Source organism: Hemitrygon akajei, chromosome 19, assembly GCF_048418815.1.
Source record: "Hemitrygon akajei chromosome 19, sHemAka1.3, whole genome shotgun sequence".
NCBI classification, from domain to species: Eukaryota; Metazoa; Chordata; class Chondrichthyes; order Myliobatiformes; family Dasyatidae; genus Hemitrygon; species Hemitrygon akajei.
Genome location: NC_133142.1, coordinates 30,802,478 through 30,819,880, shown reverse-complemented (window position 1 = coordinate 30,819,880; position 17,403 = coordinate 30,802,478). Strand labels below are relative to the sequence as shown.

Below are 17,403 nucleotides of genomic sequence, written 5' to 3'. Positions count from 1 at the left end.
TTCAATATCTTTTCTGACATTTTATATACACTTGCATGTACTCTGTATTCTTCTATGTAGAAACTAATAAAAATATTGGAAAAGACACTATTTGTGGTGTCATTTCTTTCATGATTGAGCGCGAGTAATAAAAAAATTCTTTTGGGAGAAGAAAAACATAAAACCTTTCCAGTGACTGTTGAAAACAATTTCGATTGCCATCCACCAGTAAATAATCCCAATAAACCTATTTCCAATTCGCATCTCATGATCAGCAGACTGTACACTAAAATTAAAACATGTAATTCAGAGGTGCAAGATATCAAGCGATGAGGAGTAAGTAATGAAAATCATGAACTTTTGAGAGAAACGTTAAATGAAATGCACAAGACTATTTTTAAAATACGTCACAGAATCCTATGCAATAAATCAGAAACAATAACCTGCCACATTGCAAACTTCTTCCTTTTGGATTCAAGTAAACTACAAGGCAATCCACATTTGACGCTTCAAGAATTTTAAGCAAACTGACAAAGTTGACATCAACTAAATATTCAAACATTTGAAGAACTTCAATACTGAGAACAATGAATAATAAATAGCTGGTAAAGTACACAAAATAATAGAACTGGAGTAGTCATGGAAACAAGTGTTGATCAGTTCCAGTGGTTCTGGGCAATTGACTGAGAAAATGACAAAGGAACAGCTAATGAGGACACAAGGGATGCTGCAGATGCTGGAAATTCAGAGCAATACACACAAAACACTGGAGAAACTAAAGCACCTATGGAAATGAATAAGCATATAGCATTTTAGGCCTAGACCCTTCTTTAGGACTGGAAAGGAAGGGGTAAGATGCCAGAACAAAAAAGTAGGAGGAGGGGAAGGAGGACTTGCTAGAAGGTGACGGGTAAAGCCAGGTGGGTGGGAAAGGTAAAGAGCTGGATAGCTGGATCTGTTAGAAAAGTGGACCATGAGAGAAAGGGAAGAAGAAAGGACACCAGGGGGTGGGGAGGTGTGGGGAATAGAAGAAGGAAGAAGGGGCAGGAATTTTTTCTTTACTGTAAAGATAACTCATGCTTTGATGTTGGAGGCTAGCTATGTAGATGGAATTTGGAGTGTTGCTGCTCCACGCTGAGAGTGGCCTTGCTGTGGCAAAAGAGGGGGCCACAGACTGACATGTCAGAATAGGAATGGGGATAGGAATTAAAATGGTTGGCCACCGGGAAATTTCACTGTTGACGGATGGAGCAAGGGTGCTCGACAAAGTAGCCCCCCCACCCCACCCCGATTTCTGTCCGATCTCACCAATGTAGAGGAGGCTGCAACAGGAGCACTAGGTACAAAAGACAACCCCAACAGATTCTCAGGTGAAGTGTTACCTCATCTGGAAGGGCTGTTTGAAGCCTGAATGGAGGTGAAGAAGGAGGTAGATGGGCAAATGCAGCATTTCTATTGCTTGCAGGGATACGTACCCGGTGAGAGATGAGTGGAGAGGGACAAATGGACAAGGGAATCACAGATCTATGTGGAAAGTTGAGAATTAGAGGGAGATAAAGGATGGTTTGCTAGTAGGATCATATTGAAGATGGTGGAAGTAGTGGAGAATGATCTGTTGGATGTGGAGGGACATGGGTGGTAGGTGAGGACAAGAGAAACTCTATCCTTGTTAAGGCAGTGGCATGATGGATGAGTGCGGATGTCTGGGAAATGGAGGAGATGTAGATGAGGGCAGCAGCAATGGTGGAAGAAGGGAAACCCCATTCATTGAAGGAGGAGGACACCTCTGATGTTCTAGACAGGAAAGCCTCATCCTGGGAACAGATGTGGTGACAATAAAGGAACTGAGAAAAGGAAGTAGTATTTTCTGGGAGACAGGGTGAGAAGTGATACAGTCAAGATAACCATGGGAATCCATAGGTTTATAGAAGATGTCGGTGGACAGTTTGTCTCCAGAGATGGAGACAGAGGTAGGTGGATGTCAGAAAGGATCACGTGCATTTGAGGGCAGGGTGGAAGTTGGAGGAAAAGTTGATGAAATTGACAAGCTCAGCATGGGGCATGAAGCAGCACCAATGTAGTCGTCAATGTACTATAGAAAGGAAAGTGTTGGGGGAGCATTACCAGTGAAGCATTACCAGATAGTTATTAATGAATATGATATAGTTGGGATCACAGAAACATGGCTCCAGGGTGACCAAGGATGGGAGCTCAACATCCAGGGATATTCAATATTCAGGAGGGATAGACAGGAAAGAAAAGGAGGTGGGGTAGCATTGCTGGTTAGAGAGGAGATTAACGCAATAGAAAGGAAGGACATTAGCCTGGAGGATGTGGAATCGATATGGGTAGAGCTGCATAACACTAAGGGGCAGATAACGCTGGTGGGAGTTGTGTACAGGCCACCTAACAGTAGTAGTGAGGTTGGGGATGGCATTAAACAGGAAATTAGAAATGCGTGCAATAAAGGAACAGCAGCTATAATGGGTGACTTCAATCTACATATAGATCGGGTGAACCAAATTGGTAAGAGTGCTGAGGAAGAGGATTTCTTGGAATGTATGCAGGATGGTTTTCTGAACCAACATCTCGAGGAACCAACTAGAGAGCAGGCCATTCTAGATTGGGTATTGAGCAATGAGGAAGGGTTAGTTAGCAATCTTGTCGTGCGAGGCCCCTTGGGTAAGAGTGACCATAATATGGTGGAATTCTTCATTAAGATGGAGAGTGACATAGTTAATTCAGAAACAAAGGTTCTGAACTTAAAGAAGGGAAACTTTGAAGGTATGAGACGTGAATTAGCTAAGGTAGACTGGCAAATGATACTTCAAGGGTTGACGGTGGATATGCAATGGCAAGCATTTAAAGATCGCATGGATGAACTACAACAATTGTTCATCCCAGTTTGGCAAAAGAATAAACCAGGGAAGGTAGTGCACCCGTGGCTGACAAGGGAAATTAGGGATAGTATCAAGTCCAAAGAAGAAACATATAAATTAGCAAAAAAAAGCCGCACACCTGAGGACTGGGAGAAATTCAGAGACCAGCAGAGGAGGACAAAGGGCTTAATTAGGAAAGGGAAAAAAGATTATGAGAGAAAGCTGGCAGGGAACATAAAAACTGACTGTAAAAGCTTTTATAGATATGTGAAAAGAAAAAGATTGGTCAAGACAAATGTAGGTCCTTTACAGTCAGAAACAGGTGAATTGATCATAGGGAACAAAGACATGGCAGACCAATTGAATAACTACTTTGGTTCTGTCTTCACCAAGGAGGACATAACTAATCTTCCGGAAATAGTAAGGGACCGAGGGTCTAGTGAGATGGAGGAACTGAGGGAAATACATGTTAGTAGGGAAGTGGTGTTAGGTAAATTGAAGGGATTAAAGGCAGATAAATCCCCAGGGCCAGATGGTCTGCATCCCAGAGTGCTTAAGGAAGTAGCCCAAGAAATAGTGGATGCATTAGTGATAATTTTTCAAAACTCCTTCGATTCTGGATTAGTTCCTGAGGATTGGAGGGTGGCTAATGTAACCCCACTTTTTAAAAAAGGAGGGAGAGAGAAACCGGGGAATTATAGACCAGTTAGTCTGACAGCGGTGGTGGGGAAAATGCTAGAGTCGGTTATCAAAGATGTGATAACAGCACATTTGGAAAGAGGTGAAATCATCGGACAAAGTCAGCATGGATTTGTGAAAGGAAAATCATGTCTGACGAATCTTATAAAATTTTTTGAAGATGTCCTGTTCACCCTGTACACATCAGACTTCCAATATAACTCGGAGTCCTGCAGAAGTTCGCTGATGACACGGCCATAGTGGGGTGTGTCAGGAATGGACAGGAGGAGGAGTATAGGAAACTGATACAGGACTTTGTGATATGGTGCAACTCAAACTACCTGCGTCTCAATATCACCAAGACCAAGGAGATGGTGGTGGACTTTAGGAGATCTAGGCCTCATATGGAGCCAGTGATCATTAATGGAGAATGTGTGGAGCAGGTTAAGACCTACAAGTATCTGGGAGTACAGTTAGACGAGAAGCTAGACTGGACTGCCAACACAGATGCCTTGTGCAGGAAGGCACAGAGTCGACTGTACTTCCTTAGAAGGTTGGCGTCATTCAATGTCTGTAGTGAGATGCTGAAGATGTTCTATAGGTCAGTTGTGGAGAGCGCCCTCTTCTTTGTGGTGGCGTGTTGGGGAGGAAGCATTAAGAAGAGGGACGCCTCACGTCTTAATAAGCTGGTAAGGAAGGCGGGCTCTGTCGTGGGCGAAGTACTGGAGAGTTTAACATCGGTAGCTGAGCGAAGGGCGCTGAGTAGGCTACGGTCAATTATGGAAAACTCTGAACATCCTCTACATAGCACCATCCAGAGACAGAGAAGCAGTTTCAGCGACAGGTTACTATCGATGCAATGCTCCTCAGACAGGATGAAGAGGTCAATACTCCCCAATGCCATTAGGCTTTACAATTCAACCGCCAGGACTTAAGAACTTTTTAAAAGCTATTATTAATGCTTTTTGAGATAGTGATTTAGATGCATATCATATTTTTTACTGAGTTAAGTATTGTATGTAATTAGTTTTGATACAACAAGTGTATGGGACATTGGAAAAAAAAGTTGAATTTCCCCATGGGGATGAATAAAGTATCTATCTATCTATCTATCTAGTAGAGTGGATAGGGGAGAGCCAGTGGATGTGGTATATTTAGATTTTCAGAAGGCTTTTGACAAGGTCCCCTACAGGAGATTAGTGTGCAAACTTAAAGCACACGGTATTGGGGGTATGGTATTGATGTGGATAGAGAACTGGTTGGCAGACAGGAAGCAAAGAGTGGGAGTAAACGGGACCTTTTCAGATTGGCAGGCAGTGACTAGTGGGGTACCGCAAGGTTCAGTGCTGGGATCCCAGTTGTTTACAATATATATTAATGATTTAGACGAGGGAATTAAATGCAGCATCTCCAAGTTTGCGGATGACACGAAGCTGGGCGGCGGTGTTAGCTGTGAGGAGGATGCTAAGAGGATGCAGGGTGACTTGGATAGCTTAGGTGAGTGGGCAAATTCATGGCAGATGCAATTTAATGTGGATAAATGTGAGGTTATCCACTTTGGTTGCAAGAACAGGAAAACAGATTATTATCTGAACGGTGGCCGATTAGGAAAAGGGGAGATGCAACGAGACCTGGGTGTCATTGTACACCAGTCATTGAAGGTGGGCATGCAGGTACAGCAGGCGGTAAAAAAGGCAAATGGTATGTTGGCATTCATAGCAAAAGGATTTGAGTACAGGAGCAGGGAGGTTCTACTGCAGTTGTAGAGACCTTGGTGAGATCGCACCTAGAATATTGTGTGCAGTTTTGGTCCCCTAATCTGAGGAAAGACATTCTTGCCATAGAAGGAGTACAGAGAAGGTTCACCAGATTGATTCCTGGGATGACAGGACTTTCATATGAAGAAAGACTGGATCGACTAGGCTTATACTCACTGGAATTTAGAAGATTGAGGGGGGATCTTATTGAAACGTATAAAATTCTAAAGGGATTGGACAGGCTAGATGCAGGAAGATTGTTTCCAACGTTGGGGAAGTCCAGAACAAGGGGTCACAGTTTAAGGATAAAGGGGAAGCCTCTTAGGACCGAGATGAGGAAAAACTTCTTCACACAGAGAGTGGTGAATCTGTGGAATTCTCTGCCACAGGAAACAGTTGAGGCCGGTTCATTGGCTATATTTAAGAGGAAGTTAGATATGGCCCTTGTGGCTAAAGGGATCAGGGGGTATGGAGAGAAAGCAGGTACAGGGTTCTGAGTTGGATGATCAGCCATGATCATACTGAATGGAGGTGCAGGCTCGAAGGGCCGAATGGCCTACTCCTGCACCTATTTTCTATGTTTCTATGTTTCTATGCATGGAAAGTGGACTGTTCTATGTAGCTAATGAAAAGGCAGGCATAGGAATGAGGACATCAGTCAGTGTAGTCAATCAGTCTCTTGTTTGTAAAATTTTGCATTATTTTTATTTTCCTTTACTTGACTAAAAAGGTGGGAAAAATTAAGAGGCCATTAGTAACCTGAAGCCGTCAAAGGGACAAGTGTAAATTGTCTCAATCAAGTAGCCATGTACATTAGAATAGTATCAATCCAAACCTGTAGCTGGTCAAATGCAATGGGCTGGTTTGGCTGGGTTTACAATTCCAAACTACATTAAACAGAATAATAGATTCCTGCTGTACCAGTTAACTTTTAAAAAAAACTAATTGCAAGCAAAGATCTCAGGAGAAAATTTGAAGCAGAGGAACAAGAAAAAGGCTTTGCTAAGGATTCAACAGTAGCACAGTCCCAAATAATTCCATTTTACATCGTGCCTGAGGATAGCCCAGGTGCCTGTGTCCTGTAGCCGTGCTCTGCACAAATGACTTATCTTCACCCCTCATGCAAAATCCACGCAGTGGCACCCTCAGTGTTCCTCACCCTAATTAATCTACACTTCTGTCAAACCTGTCACATGAACTGTTAATCACGGGTCCTTAGTAATATGACTTTAAAGCCCTAAAGACCAGTTTGGAGCAGACAGCTGCACAGCTGAAGACCCAGCAAAGGTCGGTCGATCTCCCTTTCTCTCTCTTCTCAATGTGAGATATGCCAATATTCTTTTAACAAACTCAGAAACCTGACTGACAGCTTCTATTTTCCCACAACTCAAATTTGTCAAGTACAAATTGTTTGTTAAATACAAATTGCTTGTCCTTCAACTGAGCACCTTCACTTGAATCTTTGCTGTTTTGTGGACCTGCCCAACTCTCAATAATATTTCTACACGACCACTTGAATTCTAGAAGAACGTTTTAGTTAACTTGTTTTTTGGCAGGTTTCCCTCTCCCCGCCCTTTCAGTATATTATGTAATCCTCTGCACCTGCAAATGCTCCACAAACTGCTGACTGCCAAGAATCAACCGCATGATCTTGCTTCCATGACCACAGGGCCTGCAAATGGGAAAAAAAAGAAAACAACAATTTTAGTTTTATTACAGAACATTTGAAAGCCCTTGGGTTTGCTGAAATGATGAGAACTTATTTCACAAAGCGTGTAGCTATTTCTGTGCTTTTCATGATGTACACATGCAGCTTCCCAAGAAAAGATGTATTTTAACACACAGGCATCTTGAGAAAATAGTTGAGAAGTGCAAGTGTATCAATCAAAGGTCAAACTTAAAGATGCAGGAGGTGTGGCTAAAGACTTGTAACTGTTCCAGTGGACTATTTCCAATTGCAATTTGTTTTTGCAATATGCAGACATCTGTGAATCTTCAAAACATAATGGTACACAGTGGCTGCAGTAACATTGTTAAAGCATTAATTTTGTCCTCCTCCCATGAGTTACTTTTGAATCACATTCTCTATGATGATAATTATACTCAGTTTATGAGGAGATGCAAATAAAAAGAGGTCAGGGTATACTGTAGTTTGAATTGATGATTAGGCTTGGACTGCTTGTGGCTGGCAAACTGGATGAGGCAGTGGGCTGTTTAGGAGGGGGTGATTGTCTTATGACAGGCAGGATGCAGTCGGCTTGGTAAACTCAATTATGTAGTTTTAGGAGAAGATAAGAGAAGAGAGGGCAAAGGGAGGGTCGGTGTGAGGTGAACAGGAGAGACTGGGTGGCAAGGAAAGGGTTGCGCCAACATTGATTCTTAATTGCCAGCAATCAGTTACTGGACCCATCAGCAGTGGAATGGGAAATGAACAAAGCCCGGAGAACTATAAATTGTCAGGGCAACACATAAAAACATGTTGTCTTAAGATTTGAATGAACTTTGATGAATGGAAGGGAGAAAGAAAAATACCAAGGTTAGAAAGTAGCAGATCATGGGTGTGTTTGGACTGCACTGTAAATGGAGAGAAGATGGACGACCATCCAGAATGGTGAGAATAGTACACAGCATTCGTCAGATTCAAAGGTGACGATGTCTAAACCATTCTTACAGTATTGGCTTTTCAAGTATGGGATAGGAAGGTGAGTGGCTCAATACTCACAATTAACCCAGTGTACAGACAGAATTGAACAAATCTCTCTGACATAGACCACCAAACAACTGTGTGTGAACTATTGCTCAAAATGGTGACCTGAAATTGTAAGAACTATTACTGAGCAATTCAAAATATAAATCTTAAGAGATATTTACTGATTCATTTTCAAGAGATGATATGCATGTGTTAAGGTACTAATGACATTTCCTTGCTGTGGCATTTAGAAATTCAATGTGATGTGCCACTTAAATGAACATATGATTGAACAGGTTGACCATATTACCCGAAATATACATTCATGTACACATTAAATTCCCTTCATGCGGAACAGAAAAGTAAAAGAGAAACTTCCTCACTATACCTAAAAATAAATTAAGTATTACCTGAGAAAGAAACTATATCAACTATATGAATCAATCCATTCTTCCTTTCCCAACAAGATTTAGAGTGTGTCGCTTCATATTAAATGAAACACAAGAGAAATAACTTCACATAAAAATTGAACACATGTGTTTGCAAGAAAGCTTCTGCCAAATAAACCCTTCAATGGATGTTGTATGTGGACAACAAAGTCATACATTGCTATTAATCCAGTCTGCCATTGCACACAGTAAGGCTGTAAGCATAGCTATAAATCAGGGCCAATGCTGGTATGGGTGATTACTGTGTAGGCATTCGATATAATGAGAGTGCTGCTCTCGCAATGCTAATGTCAATACATTAGTAGGAATGTTGTAATAAACATTTTGAAAGAACATCAAAAAGGATTCTCACTAACTCCAGGGCCATTGGCAAGAATAAGTAGTGTGGGTCTCCAAAAGGATCAGCCACGATTCTACTGAAAGGTGCAGCAGGAGATAATTAGTCTAATCCTGCTTATATTTCTTATGTTTTCTCCCCATGCCAGAAGGGAGTACCTTCATACACTTTGGAGACTGTGCTTTAAAACTGAACAGGTGTTTTAGGGGTATCCCATTCCATAAACCATGCTCTGACTGGGTGGCAGTATCACTTTAGCTCTGTGCCAAAAATAATGTGTGGTTGTACTGAGGCCCACAATGAAGTGCAGGAACAGCATGAAATAATTAGTTTTTTTTTTATAAAGGGTGCTGCCTTTCTCACAATATGCTGTCTCCCGAAGATGATATGCCAAACGCCATCTTCTGAGGCAGGCTGGAGCTATGAGTCAATGTCATATGTATTCCATTAAGTGCCGGATTGAACAGAAGACTTTGTTTTCCCTACTTCAAAGCTTCTTGATGCGGAGTCATTTTTGTCCCCTGTTCTTCCTTTAATGAATAACAAATTACAAATAGATCCATACAACCAGGTGCCTTCCACTTTAGTTTCTCCCTCATTTTGCTTGAAGGTATTACACTGTAGGAAGCTGATGCTTCATTTCACAAAGGGTGGTTTGCATCTACAATGCCATCAAATATGGCTAAGCTTGTTAAGCTTAGTCTGTGAACACTCAGAGTGGAAAGGATCAAATCTAAGTCCACTGAAGTTTCAATACATGTCTGAATCCTTGGAGAATTCAGTCTCTTTGTGTGGCCCAAACAGCAATTAATTCTGAGATTGTCACTGTGATATCCACAAGAATAACTACACAAAGAAACTTTGTTGTTGCAATCAACATGAAGAAACTGGAAACTGAACACTTCTATTACTCTCCAAACTTTATGCTTCTGCTATTTTTTTAAGTTAGCGACTGCATTACTGCAAATGCTACATATGGGAAATGCTTTTTGTTCTTCTAAACCTTTATTTCTAAAGTTCAATTTCAGGCATTTTGCTTTAGGTATAAAGCCTACACCTCATTACCAAGTGAATATACTGTAAATAAAGCAGCATCTTCACTTGAGGAAGTGCAACAACGTAGACTTTCAGATACTGACTGTAACGCCAAGATTATGGGAGACTTGGAGGAACTTGGCTCATCAGGGGAACACAACAGTAGTCAAAATCAGGGCACTATGGGTGTCTGCTGCACAGGAAGGCAGGAAAGAATGGCAAAGCTATCGCAGTAGGGGATATAAACTAACAAAAGTTATAATCTCAGAATTACTACATGTGCCACATACTGGGCAGAGTAGGAATAACAGCATAGTTACCATCTGTAAATTTGCTGCTGACAAGCATTGTTGGTAGAATCTCAGGTGGTGACGAGAGGGCATACAGGAGTGACATATACTAACTAGTGGAGTGGTGTTGCAGCAACAAACTGGCGCTCAATGTCAGTAAGACGAAAGAGCTGATTGTGGACTTCTGGAAGGGTAGAATGAAGGAACACATACCAATCCTCATAGAGGGATCAGAAGCGAAGAGAGTGAGCAGTTTCAAGTTCCTGGGTGTCAAGATCTCTGGCGATCTAGCCTGGTCCCAACATATCGATGCAGTTATAAAGAAGGCAAGACAGTGGCTATACTTCATTAGGAGTTTGAAGAGCTTTTGTGTCAACAAATACACTAAAAAAACTTCTATCAATATACCATGAAAAGCATTCTGACAGGATGCATCACTGTCTGGTATGGGGGGGGGGGGGAGGGGAGAGATGTGGCGGCTACTGCACAGGACTGAAAGAAGCTGCAGAGGGTTGTAAATTTAGTCAGCTCCATCTTGGGTACTAGTCTACAAAGTACCCAAGACATATTCAAGGAGCAGTGTCTCAGAAAGGCATTGTCCATTATTAAGGACCTTCAGCACCCAGGACATGCCCTTTTCTCACTGTGTTACCATCAGGTAGGAGGTACAGAAGCCTGAAGGCACACACTCAGCGATTCAGGAACAGCTTCTTCCCCTCTGGCCAACCAATTCCTAAATGGACATTGAACCCTTGGACACTACCTTACTTTTAAAAAATATATAGTATATGCTTTTTGCACAATTTAAAATATATTCAATACATGTATATTGTAATGATTTACTTATATTATTATTATTTTATTTTATGATTTTTTTCTTGTATTGCATTGAACTGCTGCTGCTAAATTAACAAATTTCATGTCACATGCTGGTGATAATAAACCTGATTCTGAATACATATGTGGCCTGAGCAATAATGCAGGAGAGGGTGTTTCAGATTCTTGGAGCTTTGGAGGTGGGACCAGTACAAACTAGATGTTTTATGCCTGAGCAGGACTGGGATCAATATCTTTAGAGAACTGTTTGCTCATGCTCTTGGGGAGGGTTTAACCTAATTTAGAGAGAGGAAGAAATCCAGACTGAAAGAAAGAAGGAAGCAATACAGAGACCAAAGCAAAAGTTAGAAAAATAAAAGTCAGAGTGGAGTACAGAAAAGTCAAAAACAAAAGACACAGAAGTTACTAGATTCTAAAAGGACAATAAGAGTTAGAGGACTTTATCTGAATGTTCATAGTATTTGAAAAAATGTCAGAGAACTTGTGGCACAAATGAGTACAAATGAATATGATTTAGTGGCCATTACAGAAATGTGGTTGCAGGGTTGAGATGACTGGGAATTAAATATCCAAGAGTATCAGGTCATATGGAAGAATAGGAAGGAAGGTAAGAGAGGTAGGGGAGCAGTCTTAATTAAGGATGAAATCAGAGATCAGGGTGATAGAAAGAGACAATATAAGATCGAAAGAGCAGTATGCTGAGTCCATCTGGGTAGAGATTAGGAATAGTAAAGGAAAAATAAAACACTTGTGGGAGTTGTCTATAGGTCACTGAGTAATCACATTGCAGTGGCAAAGGCATTAAACCAGGAAATATCTAATGCATGTATGAATGGAAAGGCATTTGTCACGAGGGACTTGACCTTGCACATTGATTAGATGAATCAAGTTGGCCAAAGCAGTCTTGAGGAGGACTTCATGGAATGCATCCATGATAGCTTTCCTGAAAATCTACAAGGAAAATAACAGGGAAAAAAGCTATCTTACATCTGGTCCGGTGCAATGAGACCTGTAAGATTAATGATCTTGTTGTTAGGGATCATCTTAAAAAGAGTGATCACTGTGTGACTGAATTACTCTTATGAATGAAGGGTGCAACAGTTCAACTTAAAATGAGTGCATTATACTTAAACAAGGGAGATGATAATGGAATGTGGGAGGAGATGGCTAGCATAGACTGGGAACACAGGCTATATGGTGGGACTGTTGAGAAACAGCAGAAGACTTTCAAAGAGATTTTAATGGTGTTCAACAAAAGTATATTCCAGGCATACTGCTGAGTAGTGGGAAATTTGGAAGCTTGTCTTTAAAAGACAACCAAAGAACCACTAAGGAAGCAATAAGGTAAGACAGACTAGGAAATTAAAGTAGCACAAAATATAAAACAGATAGCCAAAGATTTCATAATTATATAAAGCAGAAAAGGGTGGCTAAAGTGAACCTTACAAGATGAGAAGTAGAAATAATATTGGATAATGAGGGAATAGCCGAGCCCTGGGGGACACATCTAACATGCCAAAAGAGATGTTATGGATGTGATGGAAAGTAAGGATCTCAATACAACTGCTGTCACTAAAGAGGTAATGATGAGTTAACTAGTGGGCCTAAAGGTAGACAAGTCCTCTAGTCCTGATAGTATGCATCCCAAGGTACTGAAAGAAAAGGTGTAAGCTTTAGCAAATGCATTTGTGATAATATACCAAAAATCCTCTGTACTCTGGGCAAGTCCCAGCAGATTGAAAGACAGTGAATGTCATAGCACTGTTTAAAAAAATGCTGTAGGCAAAAAACAGGTCAGTTATAGGCCTGCTTCATGTCTGTAGTTGGGAAAATGCTTAATGTCATTAAGGAAAAAATAGAAAGACATCAGGATAAAGGCGGTTCAATCAGGCAGACACAACATAGATTAATTAAGGACAAATCCTGGTTGACAAACTTACAGGAGTTCCTCGAGGTTACAATGAGCGCTCTCATTAGAGAGAAACTGCTGGATGTCATACACTTGGATTTCCAGTAGATGCTCAATAAAATGCCAAATATAATACTTATCCATAAAGATAAGGATAGATGGGGTTGGGGATAATGTATTATCATTGTTAGAGGATTGGTTAACTAATAAAAAAAAGAGTTGGTTTAAATGGGTGTGTCACTGGTTGGCAGTGGTGATTGGAGTACTGCAGTGGTTGGAGCAGGGTCCACAACTGTTCACAATATTGATGATTTAGAAGAAGGGAATGTGCTAGTGCACCTACATTCACTAATGATACTAAATTGAGTGGAAAAGCAAATTATGCAGAGAATGCAGATTGCCTTCACAGAGATATAGGTCGGTAAAGTGAGTGGACAAGTAGCTGCCAGATGTTGGTAAATGTGATGTTTTCCACTTCGGATGGAAAAATAAATGACCAGATGTTTATTTAAATAGTGAAAGATTGCAGCACACTGTTCTGCAGGTTAACTTGCGAGTGCTTGTGTATGAATCATGGAAATTTGGTTTGCAAGTGCAACAGTTTATATAAAAGGCAAATGAGATGCTGGACTTCAATGCTAGAAGGATTGAATTTAAGAGCAGGGAGATTATGCTGCAACTGTAGAGTCTACTGGTGAGGCTGCACCTGGCGTAGCACTTGCAGTTCTACTCTCCGTACTTGAGGGCAGATAATCTGGCTTTGGTTGATTTCAAAGATGAGGGCGTAAGCCAATGAAGAGAGATTGAGTCGCTTGGGACTATATTAACCAGAGTTCAGAAGAATGAGAGGGAATCTTCAAAGTTCAACTTTAAAGTTAAATATAAATTTGTTATTAAAGTATATATATGTCACCATATACAACCCTGCGATTCATTTCCTTATGGGCACACTCAATAAATCCATAATAGAATAGACCATAATAAAATTAATGAAAGACTGCACCAACTTGGACATTAAACTAGTATGCAAAAGTCAACAATGTGCAAAAACTACTGAAAGAAATAATAATAAATAAATAAATAAATATTGACAATGTGAGATGAGGAGTCCTTGAAATTGAGTCCAAAGGTTGTGGGAACATTTCAATGATGGGGCAAGTGAAGTTATCTCAAACTGATAATTGAGGGGTAATAACTGTTTCTGAACCTGGTGGTGTGAGTCCTGAGGCTCCTGTTTCTTCTTCCTGATGGTAGCTCAGCCTGGGTGGTGGGGGTTCCTGATGATGGATGCTGCTTCCCTACGACAACGCTTTGTATACTTGCGCTCAATCATGGGGAGGGTTTTACCCATTGATGGACTGGGTTTAATACTTATTCCCAAACCCCATGCATCTTACAGAAACATATACAATTATGAAAGGGATACATAAGGCAGGAAAGTTGTTTCCATGGGTATGTGAGACTAGATCTAGGGAACATTGGCTCAAGATGCAAGGAAATAGATTTAGGACAGACAGAAGATGAAACTGCATTTTCCAGAGAGCAGTGAATCCATAGATTTCTCTGCCCAGGGAAGAGTAACGGCTATCTCATTAGATATACAGGAATTACGACACTGTTGGATAAAATTTTGAATCGCAATGGAACTAAGGGTTATGGGGAAAAGATAAACAGATAAAGCTGAGCCCATGACCACATAGGCCATGATCTTATTGAGTGGCGAAGCATGTACAACAGGCCAGATGGCCTGCTCTTGCTCTTATTTCTTATGTTCTTAAAATGACAGAAAATCACCTTAGTCATGGTGAGACTCACTATGACAGGCTCTGGTTGTGGTGAATGGTCTTGATGCTCTGATCAAGTGAGGTTCTTATGAAGAATGGGTGTCAGCATGGAATACTTGGGTAAATTTGCTGCATATTCATGTATTTTTAAAGGAAAATCATCTTCAGTTTTTAATATTTGCTTATAACATTCACAGTAATGGCAGCAAGGTCATATTTAATGTGCATTGCCACTTACCACAAGAGCAGGTGATGAGAACTAAAAAGAATCGGAACATGCTCACCATTAAGGGGAGGGGTATGATTGAGGTATATAAAATTACGAGGCAGAGTAGACTGCAAGAAATGTTTCTCCATTTCAGTGCTTCAAGTCTAGAGGAAACAGGCTGAAGTCTGGGCAAAGTGATTTACGTAGGATACGAGGGTGACCGTCAGCCAGACAATGGCAAGTAACTGAAATGTACTGCCTGAGAGAGTGGTCGAAACTAGGCCACTGACAGCATTTAAGAAGTGTCTAAATGAGAGCTTAAGTTGTTTAAGCATAGTGGCTGTGGATCAAATGCTGGGAGATGGGATTAATGTGGAAGGAAGCTCACTGGTTTGTGTGGGCAAGTTGGACCAAATGGCCTGTTTCCATGCTATTCAATTCTAGGATAATATGAATTAAGTTCTACTCAAATTTCCGTTCCAGCTCAGTCCCAACTTGTCTATGCTTTTGGCAGCAACATTTTGCTTTTGTGTTACAGTGCCAAGGCATATTGATTCACAATACAAAAATGTTAACCAACCTTCAGAAACTCCCACAAGGGAAACTGAACCAGAGCAAAGGGAATCTGAAACAGGAAAACAAACTGATCAGAACAAATTCCTATAAAAGAGAGCTGCTAGTGACCACTATTTAAGGTTTTCATTTTAGAAATAAAGTCATGCACAAAACGTGTTAGCCAATCTCCTGTAACATTGGATACATGAACAAAGATCATGAAATAGGATACAATAGCACAGTAGATCTTGTTAGTAAAATTCAGAATACATTTTGCTACTATGATTGTGATTATTTCATATTTAATTTTTTTATTCTTCTGAACAATGAATTAGTCTTGGCTAATCATCCACTCAGAAAAAAGCTTGCTTCAATGCTTTTTAAAACACCTTAATGTTGAATGTCATAGATTATCTTTTCACCAGTAGTGTTATGGTATGCAATGGAAATAAACACCATTTACAAAGTACAAAGTATGACATAATATAACAAATAGCTTGCTATGCAATTAAAATACTAATTCAATTTCAGGGCCATGCTACCATTCATAAACCATGCAAGTGCATGTCATTTCAATCCCTTGACTGAATTACTTGTAACTTGCTAGTTCTCACATGATACTTCATTCTGTCATATAATACACTGGTTTTGTGATTACTAAAATTTCCAATCACACCATGTAAATTATTTAAAAAGCTTTTAATATTATTGCGCCTATAGTGTACGCAGGAACAAGGAGACAACACCAATCCCCCATGGTTTAATAGCAAGCAACTAATCATAGAAGTTCTGTTATTGTTTTTTCGGAACACAACTGGGGAGCTTAAGACACAAGAGGAAAAGAAGAGAACTCTTTACACCAGTTTCCCTTAAGCTAGTTAAAACTGTAGCCAACCTGCTGTCATGATTAATAGGAGAGGGGGTTCTACTTTGATATTCAAGCAAAAGCGTGCTTGACAAACAACTGCCACAACACATCTGTTATCAGTGTAGACAGGAAACGGGAGCAAGAAGAAATCAATATCATTCCTGTACGTCAAGCTGAAAAAATAAAATCCGAGAATGTTTGTCATCTTTGACAAAAGGCATTTTCTCCAACAGATATTTCGACGCCTTACAGAAAAAAAAGGTCAGCCTCAACATATTTTGCCAAATTCTTGAAATTCAAAGGTGCTTGGCATAAGCCATTTTACTGTTGGGTGCATCAAGGCAAGTGTATAAAAATCCAATTTGTGTAACGCAAGGATATATTTCTGAAATCAAGTAGCCTGTGACCTTGAAACAGCTTGATTGTTGGTGGTAAATAGGTCATTTCTACTTAGTTCAGAAACCTGTCAACAGCAATGTTCTAGTTTGTTTTTGTCCTAAATTGGTACAAAAAATGTTGTATAACTGACAGCTTGATTTGAATTGATTTCCTGCCTTGAAGCTTTTGACTCATGGAAACCAACAAAGATAAATGGAATATATTTCTTATTATTACAAAGTATTAAAGAAATTGGACGGAAAAATGGCATATCTAAAGGGCACCTTTGACAGAAGTGAGTGGAATGCAAAAACTGTTAAGGCAAGTAGTAATAAGTACTACTTATTAAGATGATGCAGTAAATATCCTGTGGGCCAAGCAGTATCTGTGAAGACAACTAGTATTTCACTGATCTGTCATCTTAAAAATTGAACAGTTTTCAGCTTTGCAATTGCCCATCGGGGCCATAAACGCAGAAGATAAACCCAGATTTTTCCACAAATAGGAGTGAGGTGGAGCAAGGTGATTTATTAAGCAGCTTCAGAAATCCAATGTTAAGTGATGCTAATTAGGAACAACAAAACTAGGTCTCCCATGTCATAGAGTGACAGGGTCAGAGAACTATATATCGCAGACATTGATCCTTTGCAATGATATCCATGCTGTCCTTTTTAGAATTACAACCAAGTTTATTATCACTGACTTGTATGTCTTGAAATTCCTTACTTTGAGGCAGCAGTAAAATACAAAGACATAAAATGATTATAAAAT

The 17,403-nt window shown here is 40.2% G+C and overlaps 1 protein-coding gene across 6 annotated transcripts in view; it reads right to left on the bottom strand.

Moving 5' to 3' along the window:
* The window catches only part of slc25a26 (solute carrier family 25 member 26), a 237,138-nt gene that overhangs the window by 39,541 nt on the left and 180,194 nt on the right, over nucleotides 1–17,403 (bottom strand). For 4 of the 6 annotated variants that reach the window (XR_012102146.1, XM_073072340.1, XM_073072338.1 and 1 more), the window contains exons 6-7: nucleotides 15,412–15,456; nucleotides 6,896–6,965 (exon numbers count right to left, since the gene is read on the bottom strand). Coding sequence is in view for 5 of the 6 variants with exons in the window: in XM_073072340.1 (XP_072928441.1) it covers nucleotides 6,896–6,965; nucleotides 15,412–15,456 (115 nt within the window). In the remaining variant the exon portion in view is untranslated. The remainder of the gene's footprint in view (nucleotides 1–6,895; nucleotides 6,966–15,411; nucleotides 15,457–17,403) is intronic. The other 2 variants (XM_073072339.1, XM_073072343.1) reach the window with 1 other exon arrangement.